This window comes from Megalobrama amblycephala, linkage group LG7 (genome assembly GCF_018812025.1).
Source record: "Megalobrama amblycephala isolate DHTTF-2021 linkage group LG7, ASM1881202v1, whole genome shotgun sequence".
Taxonomy (NCBI): domain Eukaryota; kingdom Metazoa; phylum Chordata; class Actinopteri; order Cypriniformes; family Xenocyprididae; genus Megalobrama; species Megalobrama amblycephala.
This window is the reverse complement of record NC_063050.1, coordinates 12360656-12382097: the sequence shown is the minus strand read 5'-3', so window position 1 is coordinate 12382097 and position 21442 is coordinate 12360656. Positions and strand designations below refer to the sequence as shown.

General features: G+C 38.0%; 1 protein-coding gene across 1 annotated transcript; it reads left to right on the top strand.

Annotated features, from left to right (window-relative positions):
• The first annotated feature begins 2863 nt into the window (after positions 1–2863).
• On the top strand, positions 2864–15370 carry slc25a10b (solute carrier family 25 member 10b). The gene is made up of 11 exons (XM_048195822.1): positions 2864–3310; positions 7986–8105; positions 9026–9140; positions 11929–11977; positions 12069–12110; positions 12198–12241; positions 12321–12391; positions 12626–12718; positions 12861–12938; positions 13026–13082; positions 13632–15370. Exons 1-11 carry the CDS (start codon positions 3221–3223, stop codon positions 13731–13733), a joined length of 861 nt encoding a protein of 286 aa, XP_048051779.1. The 5' UTR covers positions 2864–3220; the 3' UTR covers positions 13734–15370.
• Positions 15371–21442: the final 6072 nt, after the last annotated feature.

The window sequence follows — 21442 nt, the reverse complement described above, 5'->3', positions numbered from 1 at the left end:
GACTGACTGTGTGCATGCACACATGTTGGTGTGTGTTGACTACATGCCTCGCATTAAGTGTGTGTTGATGCGTTGGCAGGAATCACACAACACAATAGCAGAATACAGGACAGGGACAATAAACAGAGTGTCCACTGTGAGTCTGATGATGTCATCATCGTGGGGGACGTGTGGAATATGAGCTTGTGTTCCATAGAACTCCTTCAGAAACAAACCGCCATCAGAGGAGGAATTCATAAACGTCAAGACTTCAGAGACTTAGTTACTGCTGTACAGAAAGAGAGACGGCTCTGTTGGTTTTAAAGGTCCCGTTCTTCGTGATCCCATGTTTCAAACTTTAGTTAGTGTGTAATGTTGTTGTTAGAGTATAAATAAAATCTGTAAAATTTTAAAGCTCAAAGTTCAATGCCAAGCGAGATATTTTATTTAACAGAAGTCGCCTACATCGAACGGCCAGTTTGGACTACATCCCTCTACTTCCTTCTTTAATGACGTCACTAAAACAGTTTTTTGACTAACCTCCGCGCACAGGAATACACAAGAGTTGCGTTTGTAGAGTGTGTTTGTCGCCATGTCGTCGAAACGCTGTTATTTTCATCCCGCAGTCCAATCACCGGGTCTGATTCCGGCTCAAATTGATAGGGTAAAATTAAAGACATGTTTACAATAACACTGAACGCGTGCATCTCCACGTTATGGTAAGAGGCGTGACCCTTCCGGGCAAGATTCGCTAAGCTGCTGTCGAATCACAACACAGGAACCGCTGGCACAATCAGAACTCGTTACGTATTTCTGAAGGAGGGACTTCATAGAACAAGGAAGTCATCAGCCCGTTTTTATGACAGTGGAAACAGCGGTATACAGATAAGTAAATTATGTGAAAAATACTGGGTTTTTTTACACGCGAAACATGAACACATGTTATATTGCACACTATAAACACGATCAAAGCTTCAAAAAACCACGAAAAACGGGACCTTTAAATTGGGTTTATTTGTAACTCCTGGTGGTTAAAAAGGGATAGTTCACCCCAAAATGAAAATTCTGTTATCATTTACTCACCCTCAAGTTGTTCCAAACCTGTATGAATTTATTTGTTCTGCTGAACACAAAATAAGATATTTGGAAGAATGTTTGTAACCAAGCAGATCTCGCTTCCCTTTGACTACCATAGTAGGAAAAAAAATCTATGGTAGTTAATGGGGGTCTTTCAAATATCTTCCTTTGTGTTCAGCAGGAGAAAGAAACTCATACAGGTTTGGGACAACTTGAGGGTGAATAAATGATTTTCAGTTTTCATTTTTGGGTGAACTATCCCTTTAAAAATGAGTGTTTCAGCAACAGAAGCTGAAGTACTGCAAATGTCCACAAGATGACAGTCAAATGCAAGATGAACCTACAATCAACTTTTTTGATTTTTGATTTTTTTTAACAGAAACAAGCTTCTAAAATATATATATATATATATATATATATATATATATATATATATATATATATATATATATATGTTACAGTTTCTCATTCTCTTCGATTTTGATTTTACAATAATTATGGCACTAGCAAAAAAAAAAAAAAAAAAAGTAAAGTCCCATCAGTTAAATATTAAATTTAATTTTTAATATTTAACTGATGGGACTTTACTCTTTTTATTAATTACTGACTAGTTTATGGATATATTTTGTGCATTGTTTTGCCACCTGAAAAGCTCAGGGTTCTGATTGCAACATATCCCTTAATAAAAAAGAAAAAAAAGAAAAAAAGAAATGTCTTCTTAAAGGGTTAGTTCACCCAAAAATGAAAATTCTGTCATTTATTACTCACCCTCATGCCGTTTCACACCTGTAAGACCTTCGTTCATCTTCGGAACACAAATTAAGATATTTTAGTTGAAATCTGATGGCTCTGTGAGGAGCAATGACATTTCCTCTCTCAAGATCCATTAATGTACTAAAAACATATTTAAATCAGTTCATGTGAGTGCAGTGGTTCCATATTAATATTATAAAGCGACGAGAATATTTTTGGTGCCCCAAAAAAAACAAAATAACGACTTATATAGTGATGGCCGATTTCAAAACACTGCTTCAGGAAGCTTCGGAGCACAAATGAATCAGTGTGTTGAATCATGATTTGGATCGCGTGTCAAACTGCTGAAATCACGTGACTTTGGCGCGAACCGCTGATTTGATACACTGATTCATTTATGCTCCAAAGCTTCCTGAAGTAGTGTTTTGAAATCGGCCATCACTTTATAAGTCGTTATTTTGTTTTTTGGCGTACCAAAAATATTCTTGTCGCTTTATAATATTAATATTGAACCACTGTACTCACACGAACTGATTTAAATATGTTTTTAGTACATTAATGGATCTTGAGAGAGGAAATGTCATTACTTCCTATGAAGGCCTCACTTAGCCATCGGATTTCATCAAAAATATCTTAATTTGTGTTCCGAAGATTAAAGAAGGTCTTATGGGTGTGGAACGACATGAGGGTGAGTAATTAATGACATTATTTTCATTTTTGGGTGAACTAACCCTTTAAGAGGTTTATTAGAAGTGGCTGCTGATAAGATATAGTCTAACTCTTCAATTTTAAAGATTATGCCTGCATTATAAATGGACATTTTATACAAATACTCATTAATTCAGTCAGTCTGACAGCAATAGTCAGACTACATGAATCAAAACATGTCTCCATAACACACGTTTATTGGCCCACTAAACATTTCACAACAGTACTGAACTCTATTGTGTCAGTGCAGTGGCTCCACCGCCTGTCGGAGTTGCGTGAGAATGAGGAAGTGTCTCGTCTTAAAGTGACAGTGCAGTAATCCAGCGCGCTCCCGGTCTCTCATCGGCTACTGTCTCTTTAAGAGTCCAGCGCTCGCTCTCAATGAACACCGCACAGTCGCATGGATGTTTTCCTCTTTTTGTGTGTATTGTAATGTGTGTGTGCCAGTAGGAGGTGGATTTGGCGCACCGGGAGGCCGTTCCAGATTCCGCGCGACCAATTGGCTGCTCGTGAACTTTGTTTGTCCGCGCACCCCGCTCACGCACGCCACGCACTCATGATGTCTCGTGCAAACCAGAAGCACCGGCACGCTCTTGACCTCGCGGAAGATTAGCGAGATCTACACACGCAGTCAGCAGCGCACGGCACAGGACGCGTCGCTTGCAGCCAGAAAGAGAGAGAGAGACTAACGGAAACCGGAGAGATGACGGAGAAACGGATGTCGCGCTGGTATTTCGGAGGGATCGCGTCGTGTGGAGCCGCCTGCTGCACGCACCCGCTGGACCTGGTCAAGGTGAGACGCGCCAGGGGGTCGCGCTGCCCGTGCACCCGCACATCAGCCGCTGTCAGGCTTTTGGTGGCGGATGGATGTTAGTTCAGGTAGAGACACATCTGCGGCCTCATCTTCATCCCCACAGGAAGAAGACAACCGCTCGAGCACATGACATGACTTCACCGTGGCGTTACAGAGAAAACTGCACACAGTTCCTCATTTGGAGAATTAATAGTTTAACATAATGAAGTTTGTCTGTTCCCAAATCTCAAATTGCAATGAATATACATTTGCATCTGATAATTTGGATCATATTTGGCCATTTTAACACTATGGACGCTAATACTTGTAGTTTGTCTGTTTCAAAATGTCCCAACAGCCTTGTCATTTTACATCCAATAAACCAGATAATAATTGGTCATTTTACTAGTATGAACATTATTATAATGCTTGTACTTTGTCCCAAAATCTATTGACAGCCTTGTTAAATTGTAACTAATATTTTACAACTGTGATATTCGGCCATTTTAACAATCTCAGCATTAATATTCTTGTAAAAATTTGATCTCTTCCAAATGACAGACAAGTCGAATTGTAATAAATATTTTACATCCGATAAATCTGATAATATTTGGCCATTTTAACACTATCAAGATAAATATGCTTGTAGTTTGTCTGTTAAAAATTTGCCAACAGTTTTGTCAAATTGTACTGAATATTTTACGTCAGATAATTCAGACGATATTTGGTCATTTAGTTTCTGTTCCCAAATCTCAAATTGCAATGAATATTTATTTACATCTGATAAATTGGATAATATTTGGTCATTTTAACACTATTGACGCTAATACTTGTAGTTTGTCTGTTTCAAAATGTCCCAACAGCCTTGTTGAACTATAATGAACATTTTACATCCAATAAATCAGATAATATTTATTCATTTTACCAGCATGCAGTTTGTCCCAAAATCTACTGACAGCCTTGTTGAATTGTAATCAACATTTTACAACTGTGATATTCGGCCATTTTAACAATCTCAGCATTAATATTCTTGGAAATATTTTGTCTCTTCTGACTGACAGACAAGTCGAATTATAACAAATATTTTATATCTGATAAATCTGATAATATTTGGCCATTTTAACACTATCAAGATAAATATGCTTGTAGTTTGTCTGTTAAAAATTTGCCAACAGTTTTGTCAAATTGTACTGAATATTTTACGCCATATAATTCAGACAATATTTGGTCATTTTAAATAAGTTTGTCTGTTCGTTAGCCTTGTCAAACTGCAATGAATATTTATTTACATCTGATAATTTGGTTAATATTTGGCCATTTTAACACTAAGATAAATATGCTTGTAGTTTAATCTGCCAACAGTTTTGTCAAATTGCGCTGAATATTTTATGTCATATAAATCAGACAATATATAGTCAATTTAAATAAGTTTGCCTGTTCCCAAATCTCAAATTGCAATGAATATTTATTGACATCTGATAATTTGGATAATATTTGGTCATTTTAACACTATGGACGCTAATACTTGTAGTTTGTCAATTCAAAATGTCCCAACAGCCTTGTTGAACTATAATGAACATTTTACATCCAATAACTCAGATAATATGTAGTCATTTTACCAGCATGCAGTTTGTCCCAAAATCTACTGACAGCCTTGTTAAATTGTAATCAACATTTTACAACTGTGATATTCGGCCATTTTAACAATCTCAGCATTAATATTCTTGGAAATATTTTGTCTCTTCTGACTGACAGACAAGTCGAATTGTAACAAATATTTTACATCTGATAAATCTGATAATATTTGGGCATTTTAACATTACCGACAACCTTGTCAAATTGCAATAAATAATCATTTACATGTGAAACTTTGGATAATATTTGACTATTTTAACACTATGGACAAAATACTTATAGTCTTTTCCAAAATCTACTGACAGCCAAATTTACATTTTCAAATATATTTCATCTCATTTTGAGCAAATATTGTGTAAAATAAGTTTGCGTTTAAAGTCAATATTCACATTTAAGTTTAAAATAAAAGATTTAAATTCAACTATTATATATTGACCGTCATTCGTCCTGCACTTTATATGTAAACATCAGCCATTGATGTCAGAATAGTTTGAGATCTGATTTGGGATCAGTTTATTGGCCTCATGTGATTCCCTATTGAGTGAGTGTGTAATCACATTATAACAGGTCTGAGGTCAGTTCGACTTTCTAAAGTTTCCTGAAACCATCTTGAAAGACATCTAATTATAGTGTAATAAACTCACAGTTGAGTTTTCTCCAGGGTTGGTTTGTTCTTGAAGTTGATGTGACTCTTATAATAGAGTTGGATGGGTGTCCTAATTGTTTTCCAGAACTGTACTTGAGTATCTCACATGCATACTCTAAATTACAGGCTGTAAACGTCCTGCATGCTGTACTTTTATATTAAAGGCCAGTGGTATTTTGGGATCAGCTCTAGATGTGCCGAGTAATGCTGCTTCAGCTGCTTTATGGGACAGGAAGTGTACAGTTCACTATCACTAACTTCAGTATACAAGTATTTGTGTGTGTGTGTGTGTGTGTGTGTGAGGGAGAGAGAGTTCATGCATGCTTTTGTCCAGATTCCTCACGTCTTCCACACGTGTTGATCAGCACATGTCCGCCATCTGTGTTGGTCTGCTCGTCCAGTTGAGTCCGGTTTGGTGGACTTTGATTATCTTGTGTCTTTCTTTGTCCTTCAGTTCACTTCTGCTCAATAAGACTGCAGTTTTACTGTGTTTTTTTCCCTCAGAGAAAAGTATCAGGTGGCCAGAAAGCTCCAGCAATGAATGAGACACGAATGAATGAATTCAAAGAATGAGAGCGAGTTGATTGAACAATCAGTTCTCTGATAGCTCAGAGACGTTTGTCGCTCTCGCTTTCTCTGGTCTCAAATCATCGGAGTGCTCTTGTGTTTTTGGGAGATAACAGGCTGAATTATCTCAGATTTGTCTCGTCTCCACTAAACCAAAACAAAAGCCACAGATAAGCGGCGTTCATCCACACTCAGACTGACTGAAGCCAAAAGCAGCTAGTTGTGACTTCTGAAGTGGTGCTTGACCCGGTTACCCTTCAGATGACTGTTTGTTTAAAGAGAGACCGCGAGACCCTCGTGAGTCCAATCTGGGCCTGTGACCTTCTGACCTTTTTAAGTGATCTGGAAACACTGGACAATAAGGTTTCAGACATTAGAATGAAAAACACTTCTAAAATCAAAAGTTGTGTTGATATTATTTAATGGACCTGAGCTAACATAATGAACAGTTGTAGTTTTTAACTGAAATTAACAAAGATTAATGTTAGTTTTCCATCGACTGCTCTACTACTGGATCTTTATTGTAATGTGTTCGTGATCTTTGAATGAGCTAAAACAGGTTATTACAAGTACCAAACCTATTTGTTTTTATAAGTAGACTTGTCATATAATAATATTTCCCCACAATATTCTGCACGTTTTTATCTTGTTTTCTGCTATCTTGTAATCTCCTGTTCATTCTCTTTAGAGTCACATGAGAACAGGCACATTATTAAAATCATTGCACACAGTCTGTCTTTGAAGATAATGAAATGTGGAGTTATTGTTGGCCTAAATTGTTGGCATGCTGGGAAGAGCAAACTTTGGCCTCTATTCAAACAATCCAGTGCACTACAGTTTGTGTGTGTGTGTGTGTGTGTGTGTGTGTGTGTGTGTGTGTGTGTGTGTGTGTGTGTGTGTGTGTGTGTGTGTGTGTGTGTGTGTGTGTGTGTGTGCACGCGCTGAGGTGTCATTGAGTTTGTGAGGTTTTGTTACAACCTGTTGCATGTTGTGGCAGGTATGTAATGCTCGAGTGAGCAGGTCATTACACATCAACTTCCTCTAAAATATATATATATATATATATATATATATATATTTGAATTTCAGATTCTTTTTTTTCCTCAAGGATGCATTAAATTGCTCAGAAGTGAGAGTAAAGATGATTATGATGTTACAAAACATTTTTATTTAAAAAAAATTGCTGTTATTTTCAACTTTGTTCATCAAAGAATCATGAGAAACAAAAATGTATCATGGTTTCCACAAAAATATGAAGCAGCACAACTGTATACAACATTGATAATCATCAGAAATGTTTATTGAGCAGCAAATCATCATATTAGAATGATTTCTGAAGGATCATGTGACACTGAAGACTGGAGTAATGATGCTGAAAATTCAGCTTTGCATGCTTTAGAAACAGCCGTACTCTGCTCTCTTCCAATTCCTTACAAACACCACTTAAACCTTCTAAATAATCATTCATAAAGTTTTAAAAGGTTGAAGTGAATTACAAGGGTGTTCACATTAATCTTGCATCATAAAAGCATTTTGAGGTTCAAATACATTCTCAGACTCAGCCGAATACACGAGTGCTCTTCTTCATGAGCATTTGAGTGTGCGGTTAAAAACTAGCTTAGAGCGCCATCTGCTGTTAAAAACTAAGCTCAGAATCGATTTGCATTACAATTGGAAAATATCCGAAATATCAGCTTTTTTTTTTTCACTAGCCACATATTTTTTGTAGTGTGTGGTTTTGTTTTTATCGTGCATTTTATATCTGTTCTGTACTCAAGTGAAGGAATTTGCTGTTTATTCTTATTGCTGTTGTGATGATGTTGACAGGTGCACCTGCAGACGCAGCAGGAGGTGAAGATGAGGATGGTTGGCATGGCGATGCACGTGGTGAAGAACGACGGTGTGCTGGCGCTCTACAACGGCCTCAGCGCTTCCCTCTGCAGACAGGTCAGATCCAGAACTCTGGGAAAACTGAGCTGAAAATTGTTCTGAAAATGCCTGTAAAACTGGAGAAACAACATTTTATGAAATATTTCACAAGCCACTTTCACACATTCAGCCTTTGTCTTGAATTTCTTGTTCTTTTTTTCTGTTAGCGAGTGAGAGAGGTCATGTGATCAGAATCTACTCTAGTTTGAGCTTGTATGAGGTTCGGACACTATAATGCAGTAGCTGACACAAATGAATTCACATTGTTTATTTACTGAAAATGTATCCTTTTGGTTTAGCAATGTTGTGGAAAAAATGCTGCCAAACTGCAGATGGCAAAACAAAACTGATCTACAGAACTACAGAGTTATGAACATTCACCATGACAATGCAGAAAATAGTGTGGACATCAATCTTTCAAATAAATGATATGCAATATTATAGGATAATAGGCGGACATATTCACCAAACAGATTTTGTCCAAGATTTTTCATAAGAAATAGTAGTATTGCACTGTTGTATTTCAGATGCAGATAGCTAAATTTTGAGTTTAATGGTGTTTTGGTGCTGCGCGTGAATGACGACTATAGGCATAAACACAGAAAAGCTGAGGTTGTGAGAAACATGAATCCAGTGTTTAACAGATTTCTTGTGTGAAAGTGTCCATTACGAAAATTGAGCCTTGGATTACACAAGTTTTTGAATAGTCAATCAAACTGCTCTGAATATGAAACTCTTCCACATTATTTCCCATCTGTGATCCCGTAAAGAAGCACTTCATGCTCTCAGTCTGTTTATTCATGAAACACGAGATCTTCAGTTTAAAGTGAGTCTCTTGTGTGAGATTAAGGGCTTTAAGAGTGTTTACAGGCTAAACATGGTTGAGTATCAGATTCTCACACAGAAGAAGATGATGAACCGAACCTGTTTCTCTGCAGATGTCATATTCTCTCACGCGGTTTGCCATCTACGAGACGGTCAGAGACATGATGGGCAGCAGCAGTCAGGGACCAATGCCTTTCTATCAGAAAGTCCTGCTGGGAGCGTTTGGAGGTGAATACACACAATCACAGACCAGCGATGATTATCACCAACTACCTTATGATGAGATGCCCAATGCAGTACATATAATAATAACACAGTATCAGAATTAGATTTAGAGTAAATAAAACTTTTACCTTTTAAGCACCTATTAAAACAGTGAAAATAAATATGTGTGCATTCACAGAAAAGAAAAAAACATACACACATCATAGAAATAAGATAAAATGAAATGCAACAATAAAATAAATTAAAAAAATCAAGGAAAGGCCCTAGTAAACGTGTTTTGAGATGCTTTTTAAAAGTTTATAGTGAGTCTGTTGCTTGTAGGTTGTCTGAAAGAAAGCCTCATAGCTTGGGACTGAAATGACTAAAGGCTGACTCAGCAATTTTTAGTGTTTTTGGTACAATCAAAGCATTCACCGCACTCTCCCAGCTAATTAGGTGCTGAGACCTATATATCAATTTAAGAATACAATAAAGGTCTGAAGCACTTTAATCACAGCACACACGAGATAAGATAACAAACGTTTCGGCTCTTTCATCAGTACGCTGTGTAAAAAACAGTAGTGTTTTTGTTACAGCCAACAAGTTTCCACTGGATGTTCGGAGCGATCTCACTGGAGTATATTTATTAAAAAAATTAGAAAGGTACAGTACAGTCCAAAAGTTTGGAACCACTAAGATTTTTAATGTTTTTAAAAGAAGTTTCGTCTGCTCACCAAGGCTACATTTATTTAATTAAAAATACAGTAAAAAACAGTAATATTGTGAAATATTATTTCAATTTAAAATAACTGTTTTCTATTTGAATATATTTCACAAAGTAATTTATTCCTGTGATGGCAAAGCTGAATTTTCAGCATCATTACTCCAGTCTTCAGTGTCACATGATCCTTCAGAAATCATTCTAATATGCTGATCTGCTGCTCAAGAAACATTTAATGTGTACAATTGTACAAAATATTTGTGTACAATATTTTTTTTCAGGATTATTTGATGAATAGAAAGTTCAAAAGAACAGTGTTTATCTGAAATCTAATCTTTTGTAACATTATAAATGTCTTTACTGCCACTTTTGATTGATTTAACGCATCCTTGCTGAATAAAAGTATTCATTTCTTTAATTTCTTTTCAAAAAAATAAAAATAAAAATTCTTACTGACCCCAAACTTTTGAACGGTAGTGTATAATGCTACAGAAGCTTTGTATTTCAGATAAATGCTGTTCTTTTGAACTTTCTATTCATCAATGAATCCTGAAAAAAAAAGTACACAACTGTTTTCAACATTGAAAATAATCATAAATGTTTCTTGAGCAGCAAATCAGCATATCAGAATGATTTCTGAAGGATCATGTGACACTGAAGACTGGAGTAACGATGCTGAAAATTCAGCTTTGCATCACAGGAATAAATTACTTTGTCAAATATATTCAAATAGAAAACAGTTATTTTAAATTGTAATAATATTTCACAATATTACTGTTTTTTACTGTATTTTTAATTAAATAAATGTAGCCTTGGTGAGCAGAAGAAACTTCTTTTAAAAACATTAAAAATCTTAGTGGTTCCAAACTTTTGGACTGTACTGTATATTGGGGCAGTTCCATGAAGATATTTAAAAATGAATAAGAGGATCTTGAATTCAGTTCTGAATGATGCAGGCAGCCAGTGAAGGGATTGAAAGTGTTGGAGTGATGTGATATCTAGTTTTAGAGCGAGTCTGCATTCGTGCAGCTCTGATAATATGCTGTTTTAGTAAAAATGCTAACGTTATTTTAAAACTGAGGTCTCTGTCAAACATTATTTCTAAGTTCTTGACCTGATTAATGGCTTTTAGTGATAGAGAGTCACGATATGGAGCAATAGATGTTCGCTGTGCGTCATTACTGATAGCAAATGCCTCTGTCTTATCTTTGTTTAGTTGTAGAAAGTTCTGTGACATCTACAGTTTTATGCTGTCTATGCAGTCCAGCAGGGTGGAAATTGAATTGTGGGCATCTGGTGCAAGTTGCATGTCATCTGCATACTGGTGAAATGAAATATTGTACTGATTAATTACACCAGCTAAAGGAAGCATGTATAGGTTAAATCATATGGGACCCAATACTGAGCCTTGAGGAACACCACAAGAACCTGAAGGTGTAGGTACCCAGTTTAGCACAGTATTCCCTGCTACTTAAGTAGGATCTGAACCAGTCTAAGACAGGACCTGAAAGACAACAGTATCAAAAGCAGATCTAAAGAAGAAGGATTGCCAAGTTTACTGAGTCCCAAATGACTTGCAGATCATCTAAAACCTTAAGCAAGGCTGTTTCTGTGCAGACGTAAATTTCTCACTAAGTTTATTGGTGTTGAGGTAGTTATTGAGCTGTATGGACACTGTTTTCAATTATTTTGCCATTTTGACATGGAAGATTAGAGATCGGTGTGAATTTACTTATTAGTATTATACAAGTCAAGTTATTATCTTCGTTATCTTCAATTATCTTCATTTATGTAGTGCTTTTCACAATACAGATTGTTTCAAAACAGTTCCACTGTGATAATAGGAACATTAATGGACAGAGATATACTATAGTATTATAGTTATTATATTACAGTTTATTTCAGTTTAAGTTATTTTTATATTTAAAAGTTTTAGCAATAAATTTTGACAAAAACTAATTAAATGTAGTTTTTTATCTTTTATTTTCTAGTTATTTAATTTTGAATAATGGAAATGTTTAGTTTTAGTTACCGATAATAATGCATGTATAAATAAGAATATATTGCGATATACTCTGTGTTTTTCTGCAGGCTTCACCGGCGGTTTCATCGGGACTCCGGCAGACATGGTTAACGTTCGGTGTGTATTGTGGGGTTTGCGTTTGTTTTTCCAGCTCATCTGTGTCTCATCTGGTCAAGTGTGAGTGTTTTAATGTTGATTATTTCTACAGGATGCAGAACGATATGAAGCTTCCTGCAGAGCAGAGGAGAAAGTGAGTGTGTCTAGATCTAAAACCAGTCTTTACTCTCCAGAAAATGATCATGTGATTTACCTGAATCATCTGTGTTGTCTCGTGCAGCTATAAACACGCGCTGGACGGACTCTTCAGGGTCTGGCGGGAAGGTAAAGCACATCTCTTATAGTCATGAACATCTGCACATGTTTGAATGTCTCTCTCTCTCTAAACACGCTTTTCTCTCAGAGGGAACAAGGAAGCTGTTCTCAGGAGCCACTATGGCGTCCAGCAGAGGAGCCCTGGTCACTGTCGGACAGGTGAGGAAGCAGTGCATGATGGGAATGACTGCAGTGAGATTCATAAAGTGAATTTTGATTATACTGATTATCCTCTCAGCTGCATTTAAAACATTCAATACATGCTGTAGAATTGAGATTAAACCCAAAATAAGTGCATAAAAAGTCTATCAGGGGCTGGTTTGATTCCCTTGGTTTGATTAAACTGACTATTTCTGATGATGTAATGATGTTGAACGTCTCTTTCTGCGTCAGCTGGCATGTTATGATCAGGCCAAGCAGCTGGTGTTGGGCACAGGACTCATGGGAGACAACATACTCACACACTTCCTGTCCAGCTTCATCGCTGTGAGTACCGAAGCCTCTGATTGGTCAATCCTAGGATGTTTTTGAAAACTGATAGTTATTGGACAGTATTGGACAATATTTACTTGAAGTTTAATAGCTTTTACTTTTTAAAATATATAATTTAATCCCAATCTCTCTTCAGGGAGGTTGTGCGACGTTCCTCTGCCAGCCGCTGGACGTAATAAAGACTAGATTAATGAACTCTAAAGGAGAATACAGAGTGAGTTTCCTCTCTCTATCGCTCTCTCTTTGGTCATTGTGTCATTATCTTTATTGCTCATTTGTTGAATGTGTTTTTGTGTATTAGGGTGTGATGCACTGCCTGACTGAAACTGCCAGACTGGGACCACTGGCCTTCTACAAGGTACCCGTTTGGCTTTATTTTGCTTAATTTTGTCATAAAATACTGCACAGTAAATTCCCCAGTGTTAAATCAACACCGTTCTGTGTTCATATGGGAATCACCAGCTGTTACAAAACACTGCTACTGCCCAACTAAATGAAACACTGATCACCATAATGGCGACCAAACATTTTCAATAAAACATAAACGTCTAAACCTCAAAAACAACTGTAGATGAATGACAGAAATAAAGTCAGTCTGGTTTGTAATAATAGAGATTTAATGTCTTTTCAGTTGATTTCATCTAAGGCTGTGGCTGAAGTCAGTTGTAGTTCTTGTTGTTTCTCTTTCCTTCAGTGATTCTGCTTGTTAACAGCAGGTGTTCATCACTAATGCTCAATCATCACTAATTAATTGCTTAAGTATCTAATTAACTCTAACACTGCTTCAGTGTTACTTTAACACCCTGCTGGTGGTTCCCATATGAACACCGATCATTGTTAATTTAACACCAGGGAATTTGTGATCTTTTTCATGACTGATCATTCTCTCCATCCAATCGTATGACAGGGTTTAGTTCCGGCCGGGATCCGCTTGATTCCTCACACCATCCTGACATTCGTCTTTCTGGAGCAGCTGAAGAAATACTTCGGCATCGTAGTGATCAGCTGAAGGAGTCCGTTGAACTTTGACCTCTTGACCTTTGGCCTCCTCTTGAAGCTGCTCTCACTGCTGTATTCTTTCTGGACTGTCTCTCTCTTTCTCACACTACACACATAATAAACGTCAAAATGCTGCCAGACCAGCACGTCTGTATAATAAAGACTTCATTACTGCCCGAGTGCCAAACCGGGAGGAGGCGGCGATGGACAACGGGACTTACTAAACTGGATCTTCTGGGAATAGACGACTGGATGCTCATCCTCATCTTTTCAGGGTGAGATTTAGATGATAGATGTTATCTATCAGGATAGGTATGTTTTTAGATTGTGAATGAATGATTGATTATTATTTTTTTAAATGCTGTACGTAAATTCTTCTATTGCAGTGTGATGAGAAGTTTTAAAGGAATAATTCACCCAAACATGAACATTATCTCATCATTTACTCACCTGCATGTTGTTCCAAACCTGTTCTTCTTTTGTTTTCTACATAATATGTTCATGCAGCTCTTTTCCATTTGATAAATATGAATTGTTTTGTTAAGGTGAGTAAATTATGACTATAATATTTGAGTGAACTATTTCTTTATCAATTGCGCACACACAAAACGGTTTTAAAGGTTGCATGCAATCTATCAACTTTGATTTAATGGTACAAATTCTGTATTTTCACAAATCTGTATTTGACACTGCATAGACGTGTTGCTGGGTTTGATTGACAGATGTTAGGGGTCACAGAAATAAACCAAGTTTTACTTTTCGTTTTTTGGCCAAATTGTGATATCTGCCTTTAAAATATGATCTGGGCAATTATGCTATGAGGCTAACGTTTTATAACCAAAATGTGCAGCATCAGAGGAAAAGAAAACAAGAAATGACTGATGGGGTGAAAGATGAGTCAAACTTCTGCACTGGATGCTATGATTTCATTTTTCATATTTCTGTTCTGTTTATCTCTGTTTGTAATAATCCTTTAGGAAAATTTACAATCAACATGGATCCTGCATCATTTGTGATAGAAATTAGCTACTGTAATTCCAGCAAATGAGCTTGTAGTTTTTTTTATGTCAAGGTAAAGGGGGCATTTAGTGAATAAGTTGCACTAATTACTTGTAGTAATTCAGTTTTGCGGTTTGATCCTAAATTAATAGATTTATCTTAGTGTTTTACATGAACTAAGCATATAACATCAAATATTTATCACAGATTTACTTAATGTTTAAACTTAATATTTTAGATTAAGTTGGTAAACTACCATATTGGTACATGCAAACAGGCAGTTTGATGATTTGACACTAAGAATGAAATCTGAACACTTGAATCGTGCACTGGAGAGCCTTATTTACCCGTGGCCAGCAGAGGGCGCTGTGTCATGCAGTGAATGTGAGTGAATGCACAGAGCTGCTTTTGTGCATGGAGGGTTTGCAAGTGAGCTTGTGTTTATCTGGGTACCAACTTTCTTTGTCTACAAATTTAATTGTAATTTATGGTTTGGAAACGGAGGTGTTTGTTGCTTAAAAATGTAATTTAGCTGCTCCCCTGACCTCAAAAAATGGAAATATGCAAACTGAATGATTGATGAAACTGGTCTAAGCTGAAATTTTGTCCACAAGAAAAATATGTGTGGAAATAAAAGTACTAACACAAGAAAAATGTGATTTGTGTTTTTCTTTTGCTTGGAATGATTTCTATAGTATTTATGTTGTTTGTATTCAACTCGTACACATCCACAGAGCACTCAAAACATGTTTCTTTCTAATACAAGCAATATTCAGATTATGACATATTATAAGATACTGGTTTATTGGTTGTTCTCATTGCTACATTGGCTAATCAGAATGGATATTCAAACGACACAATGTCCTTTGCTTGAAAACTCATGATTCAGTCATACGTTCATGTAAGTGCAAATTTGGACTCGTATGTCAAGAGATGTCTCCTTATATTTGAAGTTCAAATTTTGTGTCACCCTGGAAACCCTTTTTGTTTGTGACACATTTTTTAGGAAGTAGCTAAGATGAATTAAGTTATTTACACTTGATGAGGGTCTTTGTCATATTCTTCATTTCTCACATTACAGATGTTTCCTGCTGCCTTCACCACAACAGTTGTTTATTATTTCAGCTTTGATAGATTGTGGCAAAGTAATCAATTTTATTTTTTATTTAAAAAAATAAGGTAAAATAAAAGCGCGTGACTGAAAATGCTATATTTTTTACACAGTCTCATTAACTCGAAACAGGAAACTCTTGAATATGTATAGGCCTATGCATGCTTGCTCCCAGTGCAACCAATATTTTAGACACCAAATTGCGGCCAAAACAGCGAGTAGTCAGTTCAGACTACATGAAATTTTCCTACTTCTGTAAAATAACCAGCAGTAACTATTCAGTGAAACCCTTTCAGTTTCACTGTAATGCGTCGAAAAGATTGAGGAGATTGACCCAGATAACAAGAACATTTGGGCCAAATGTGGCTGATAGCTGGAACATCTGGCCTAGATATGTCAAGGTTGAGCACATGTGGGCCAAAGGTTTGCCATATATGTTTTGCAATGACTTTAGAATTGGAGGGAATTTTATTTTGGCTCACTAATTTTATTGAAGTATATGGCCCAGATCACCAAACACAACTGTGGATCATATGTGTCTTACGACACATCATGGAATATTTTAACTTATGGTTAACATTTGGCTCATACCTGGAAAAACACGTGACCTGTGCGGCAGGTCTGTGGCAGTCCACATCTCAGATATTCAACAACGCTATTGGTTGCTTTGCATCTTTACTTTAACTCCTATTGGTGGATTTCTAAACATGTGACTGTCAGCTATTTAAATGCAGATGTTTCCATTATTTCAGTTATTTCCCTCTCTGCTCTCATTTTACAACAACCTCCTTTGCCCAAATAAGCTCTAATTAGCTTCAGGTAAGTGCTGTTTTGGTGTAATAAAAGTAAATAAATTTTTTTTCCCCCTATTGAATAGATAATGAAATTAAAAAGACTAATGCTTGTGTAAGTGTTCAGTTTCATCTAATTGCTTTTATAGTATTTGATTTTTTAGATCATATTCTAATTATATATATTTCATTACAATATTATTGTAGAAATGTAGCATATTTCTTTTTCAGTTTTGTATTTTATTATTGTTTTGCACTTAAGTTTAACAGTTTTGAAAACGTAGGTACAGTGAGTTTTGACATTTTGTGTTGTAGTGAGAAAAGAATTAATGTAATTTGAAAGATGTAGTCATTGAATGCATTTTGTGCCAAAGCAATAATAAATGATCCACAGTTTAGCCCCATATATGTAGATTTCTGTTGTTCACTGTGAAGAGTTTTGATTAAAGTGACTCAAGTATTGAGAAATGGGTCCTAGTGATTGTCAAAAACTGTACTAAAAATAAAAAATAGTCTGTAGGCTATATGATGCTAGGTGATTTGTTCAGTTTGGTTTATTATGTTGACAAGTGTTGTGTTGGTGATCAGAGCTATTACTGACACGTCACAGTAATATCAGGTGTAGACTATAACACTTTAGTCAAACAAACATGGATGTTATTTAAATGTGAATAACATGCAAAGTAATAAATAGTAAAAATGCTACAATAAAAAAAAAAAAAAATATATATAGTGCATTCAAATCCTCCTGGGAAATTCGTATTTACGAGGTGGGAATCCTGCCACCACAGACTTTGCCACTGTTTCCAAAATGGCGCTTAGCGCTACAAAGCATACTGCCCGGGCAAAAGGCAGGTCTATGGCGGGAATGGTGGAAGTTGATCGCCTCTTTGGATTACTCTAACTGACATCAAAGAAAAGGACAAAACTTTTCTTTTAGAAGCCCCAATGTCCAAGGACAGCCTATTTGGAGATTCAGTTACTGCTGTGGTGAATTTTTTTTTTTGCTTTTCGCCAGCTCATCCCACGCAGGTCTAGGGAAGTCGAGCGCATTTTTTTGTTTGTGCTCCTCTTCTTTACAGCGCCCTGTGATGTGCTGCGAAGTGAGCCATTGCTTATGGAACCCCCTCGTAGGGACTGGGGTCCTAGGAGTCGCCCATCAGTTCGCTTGCAGCAACATAAATGGATAGACCTGAGTTTGACGGTCAAAGCCTCTCATTCTCAGGCCCCCAGCAGCAGTTCCTGATTCCTTAGCTCGTCTTCAGAGGCCAGGCTCTCCTTTAGAGAGTTTGGATGAACCGTGCAAGTGTATCTGCCTCTCTCATTGAGGCCTCCCAGCTCTGGTCTGGTCGCATATTGCACCTTGGGAGGTTTTAGGCCTAGCCCTTGTGTCAAGCACTGCCTCAGACACTCCGCGCCATCCAGCCTTCAGAGTTCGGGGGAAAGCCCTAGGGTCATGTGCGCATGCCCCATTTATGATGGCATTTGAAGCTTCCGCTGTGAATGCGGCGGGCCAGCCCAAGCGGCCGATTAGACAGCTTCCTGGTTTATAGGTTGCCACCACTCATGTGCCTCGGGGCCCTTTGCAGGGAGATCTGTCTATAACATTGAATTCGTTGAGTACGGTCACTTTCCTGTTGCAGACGTCAGCGGCTCTCTGCAATCAAAGGATGTATTGACACCTGTGGACCCGCCCCTGGCAGACTATTAGACTGCGTGACAACGCCTATCCGAGATCTTGCAGCGGGTACTATGTGCCATTCTGCATGGCTACACCATTTAATTCCGGAAAGGACCGCCTCCTTTCAGCGAGATTCTTCCCACGACAGTGTGTCCTTGGGAGGTCTCAGCTTTGAGTCAGGAGATTTTGACACTCTTAGAGAAAGGGGCTATAGAGGACATACCTCCCACTCAGATGGAGTCAGGCTTCTACAGATGTTATAATGTTGTGCCCAAAAAGGATGGTGGCTTGCGTCAGATTTTTGACTTGCGTCCCCTAAATCTTGCGCTCAGTGTAAGCAAATTCAAGATGTCCGAATTTTGAATTACCTGGATAATTGGCTGAAATTAGCTCAATCACAGGTTTGCCGATAGCTCATCGAGGCTTGGTACTCGATCATTTGATGAGCCTAGGGTTACGCATAAACCTGCAAAAGAGTGTATTGTTGCCATGCCAGCAAATTACTGTTCTGGGCGTGGACTTGGAATTCTCGCACGATGCAGGTACACCTGTCTCCCGTGTCTCTCTTTTGAGTCAATTCAGAACAGGGTGTTTATTCCACATAAGTTTATGCTGCAGACTGATGGGTCTTATGGCTGCAGCCTCCCCTGTGGTTTAGTTGCGCCTGCTCCACATAAGGCCATTCCAGTGGTGAATCAAAAGCCAAAAGATTTCACCTCACTGCCACCCGTCCCGCAAAGTTCTAATTACGCGTAGAGGCTTTCGCTCTGCATCTGTGGACGAGGCTCCAATTCCTGTGCAGAAGAGTCCAGCTAGAGGCGTTTTGTCAATGCAAGACTATCATGACAGATGCATCACTCACAGGCTGGGAGGCAATCTATCAGGGATGTATATCAGCTTGGACAGAGGTGCATTGGAACTGGCACATAAATCATTTGGAGATGCTGGCAGTGTTTCTGGCACTCACATGGTTCTTACCCTAACTGAAGAGTTATCACATATTAGTCAGGATGGACAACATGACTGTAGCTTCATACCTGAATCACCAAGGGGGACTATGTTCTCACCCTCTGTGCAGACTGACAAGGCATGTTCTTCTTTGGGCACAGACCAAGCTTCTGTCAGTCAGAGTGGTTCATGTCCCAGATCATCTGGAGCCCGGAGAATGGAGGTTACATCCTCAGGTGGTGAGCTTCATATGGTAGAGGTTCGGCAGAGCGGAAGTGGACTTGTTTGCTTCAAGCATGCCTACGCATGGCCCGCTCTGGTTCTCCCTGTCTCCTCCATCGCCTCGGGGACTGGATGCTCTGGCTCAGGAGTGGCCCATGCCTAGACTTTATGCCTTCCCACCTATCTGTTTGCTCTCGGTGGTTCTGCTCAGAGTGCAGGTGGACGAAAAACCTGTTCCTTGTGACTCTGATTTGGCCCACTCAGATGTGGTTAGGCACGACCTGCTGACCCAGACCCGGGGTATGATTTGGCATCCCAATCTGGATTTATGGAAACTATGGATGTGGCCCCTGAGCAGAGTGCGTTAATGTGTTCTGGTCTTTCTGCTGAGATTACCAACACTTATCTTAATTCCAGTGCCCCCACTATGAGGCACCCTTAAGTGGAAGCTTTTTGCCTCTTGGTGTAGGCAATGTGACATAGACACAGTTCATTGCCCTGTAGGTTCAATACTGTTTAGCTATTTAGCTAGGTGTTCCTACTGACACATACTTACACATGTGACTGAGATGTTTTTCAGGTAGCCTTGCAGAAAGGTTTCTTCTTGTCACTTCTTGTCGCAGATAATGTTAAATAAACTTAAACTGTGTAAAGAAGCAGCAGGTTTTTTTTCATTTGATTAACAAAATATGTTTCCTCATAATAGAGAGAGTGAGAGAGAAAACATCAGTTCCACTCACAGACAAGATGCAGAGGAACAGCATGGAAGAACATTCTATTATGAGTATTATGCTGTTGGGTCTGATTGGATCAGGAAAGAGCGCGTCAGGAAACACCATCATAGGTGTTAGAGAAACATTTGAGGAAGATTTTTCTCCTGTGGCTGTAACCAGGGTCTGTAATTCAACTCAAACCGTGGTGGATGGACAAACAATCACAGTGATCAACACTGTAGGACTCTCTGATATATCAGTGAAGGCTAAAGATTCTGAAACTCAAATAGAGAAAATGTTTATACATCATAGTGTTGATGTGTTTCTGCTGGTGATCAAACTGGGTGAGACAATGGAGACCAGGAATGTTGTGCAATGGATCCAGGACAATTTTGGAGCAAAGGCCTTAAAACACTCAGTTGTGCTCTTTACTCATGGAGATCAGTTACATGGACCAGTGGCGAGATATCTGAATAAATGTGAAACACTGCGATCAATAGTTGATCAGTGTTCAGGAGGTTTTCATGTTTTTAACAACAAAGATAAAGATCGATCTCAGGTCACTGAGCTTCTGGACAAGATAAACTCATTGAGAGAGAAGAATGGATACAGGAGATACACAGAACAGGATAAGAAGACTCAGAAAGAGCTTATACTCAAGAAATCTGATGCTGCAGCAGCAGTAGCAGCAGCAGCAGCAGAAGCAGCAGTAGAAGCAGCAGTAGGAGCAGCAGGAGCAACAGCAGGAGCAGTAATAGTATTAGGAGCAGCAGCAGCAGGAGCAACAGTAGGAGCAGCAGTAGGAGGAGCAGCAGCAGTAGAAGAAGCAGTAGCAGGAGCAAGAGCAGCAACAGCAGCAGGAGCAGGAGTAGCGGCTACAGTGGGATCAGCTGTATTAACTGTTGGGAAAGCAGCAATAATAGGAGCAGCAAGATGTGCAGCTCTGGCAGCTGTAACGGCATTTAGTGCTGGAGTGTATTTGTGGTATGCTAAATAATTCTCATTATAATTATCACAGTTTCTTATTCCTTATATATATATATATATCCCTATGATATGTTGCATAGTTATAATTTTCTTATGTATTTCAGGGATTATTTATAGATTTAGGATATATTTTATATTTTATTTCTTAAATTTTCATCAAAATGCTTATTACAAATATTTTGGGTTTTGTAAGCGTTATTGCTTCAAATTAATATGTTATATTATTGTTGCTGGAGATGGATGCATGTGATTGGTTATATAGGTGCA

Bases quoted from the DNA above. Each gene is read 5' to 3' on its own strand.
- slc25a10b (XM_048195822.1), top strand. From the start codon at position 3,221: ATGACGGAGAAACGGATGTCGCGCTGGTATTTCGGAGGGATCGCGTCG. The intron at 8,106-9,025 runs GTCAGATCCAGA...GTTTCTCTGCAG, and splicing joins GCGCTTCCCTCTGCAGACAG to ATGTCATATTCTCTCACGCG. The intron at 12,719-12,860 runs GTGAGTACCGAA...ATCTCTCTTCAG, and splicing joins TCCTGTCCAGCTTCATCGCT to GGAGGTTGTGCGACGTTCCT.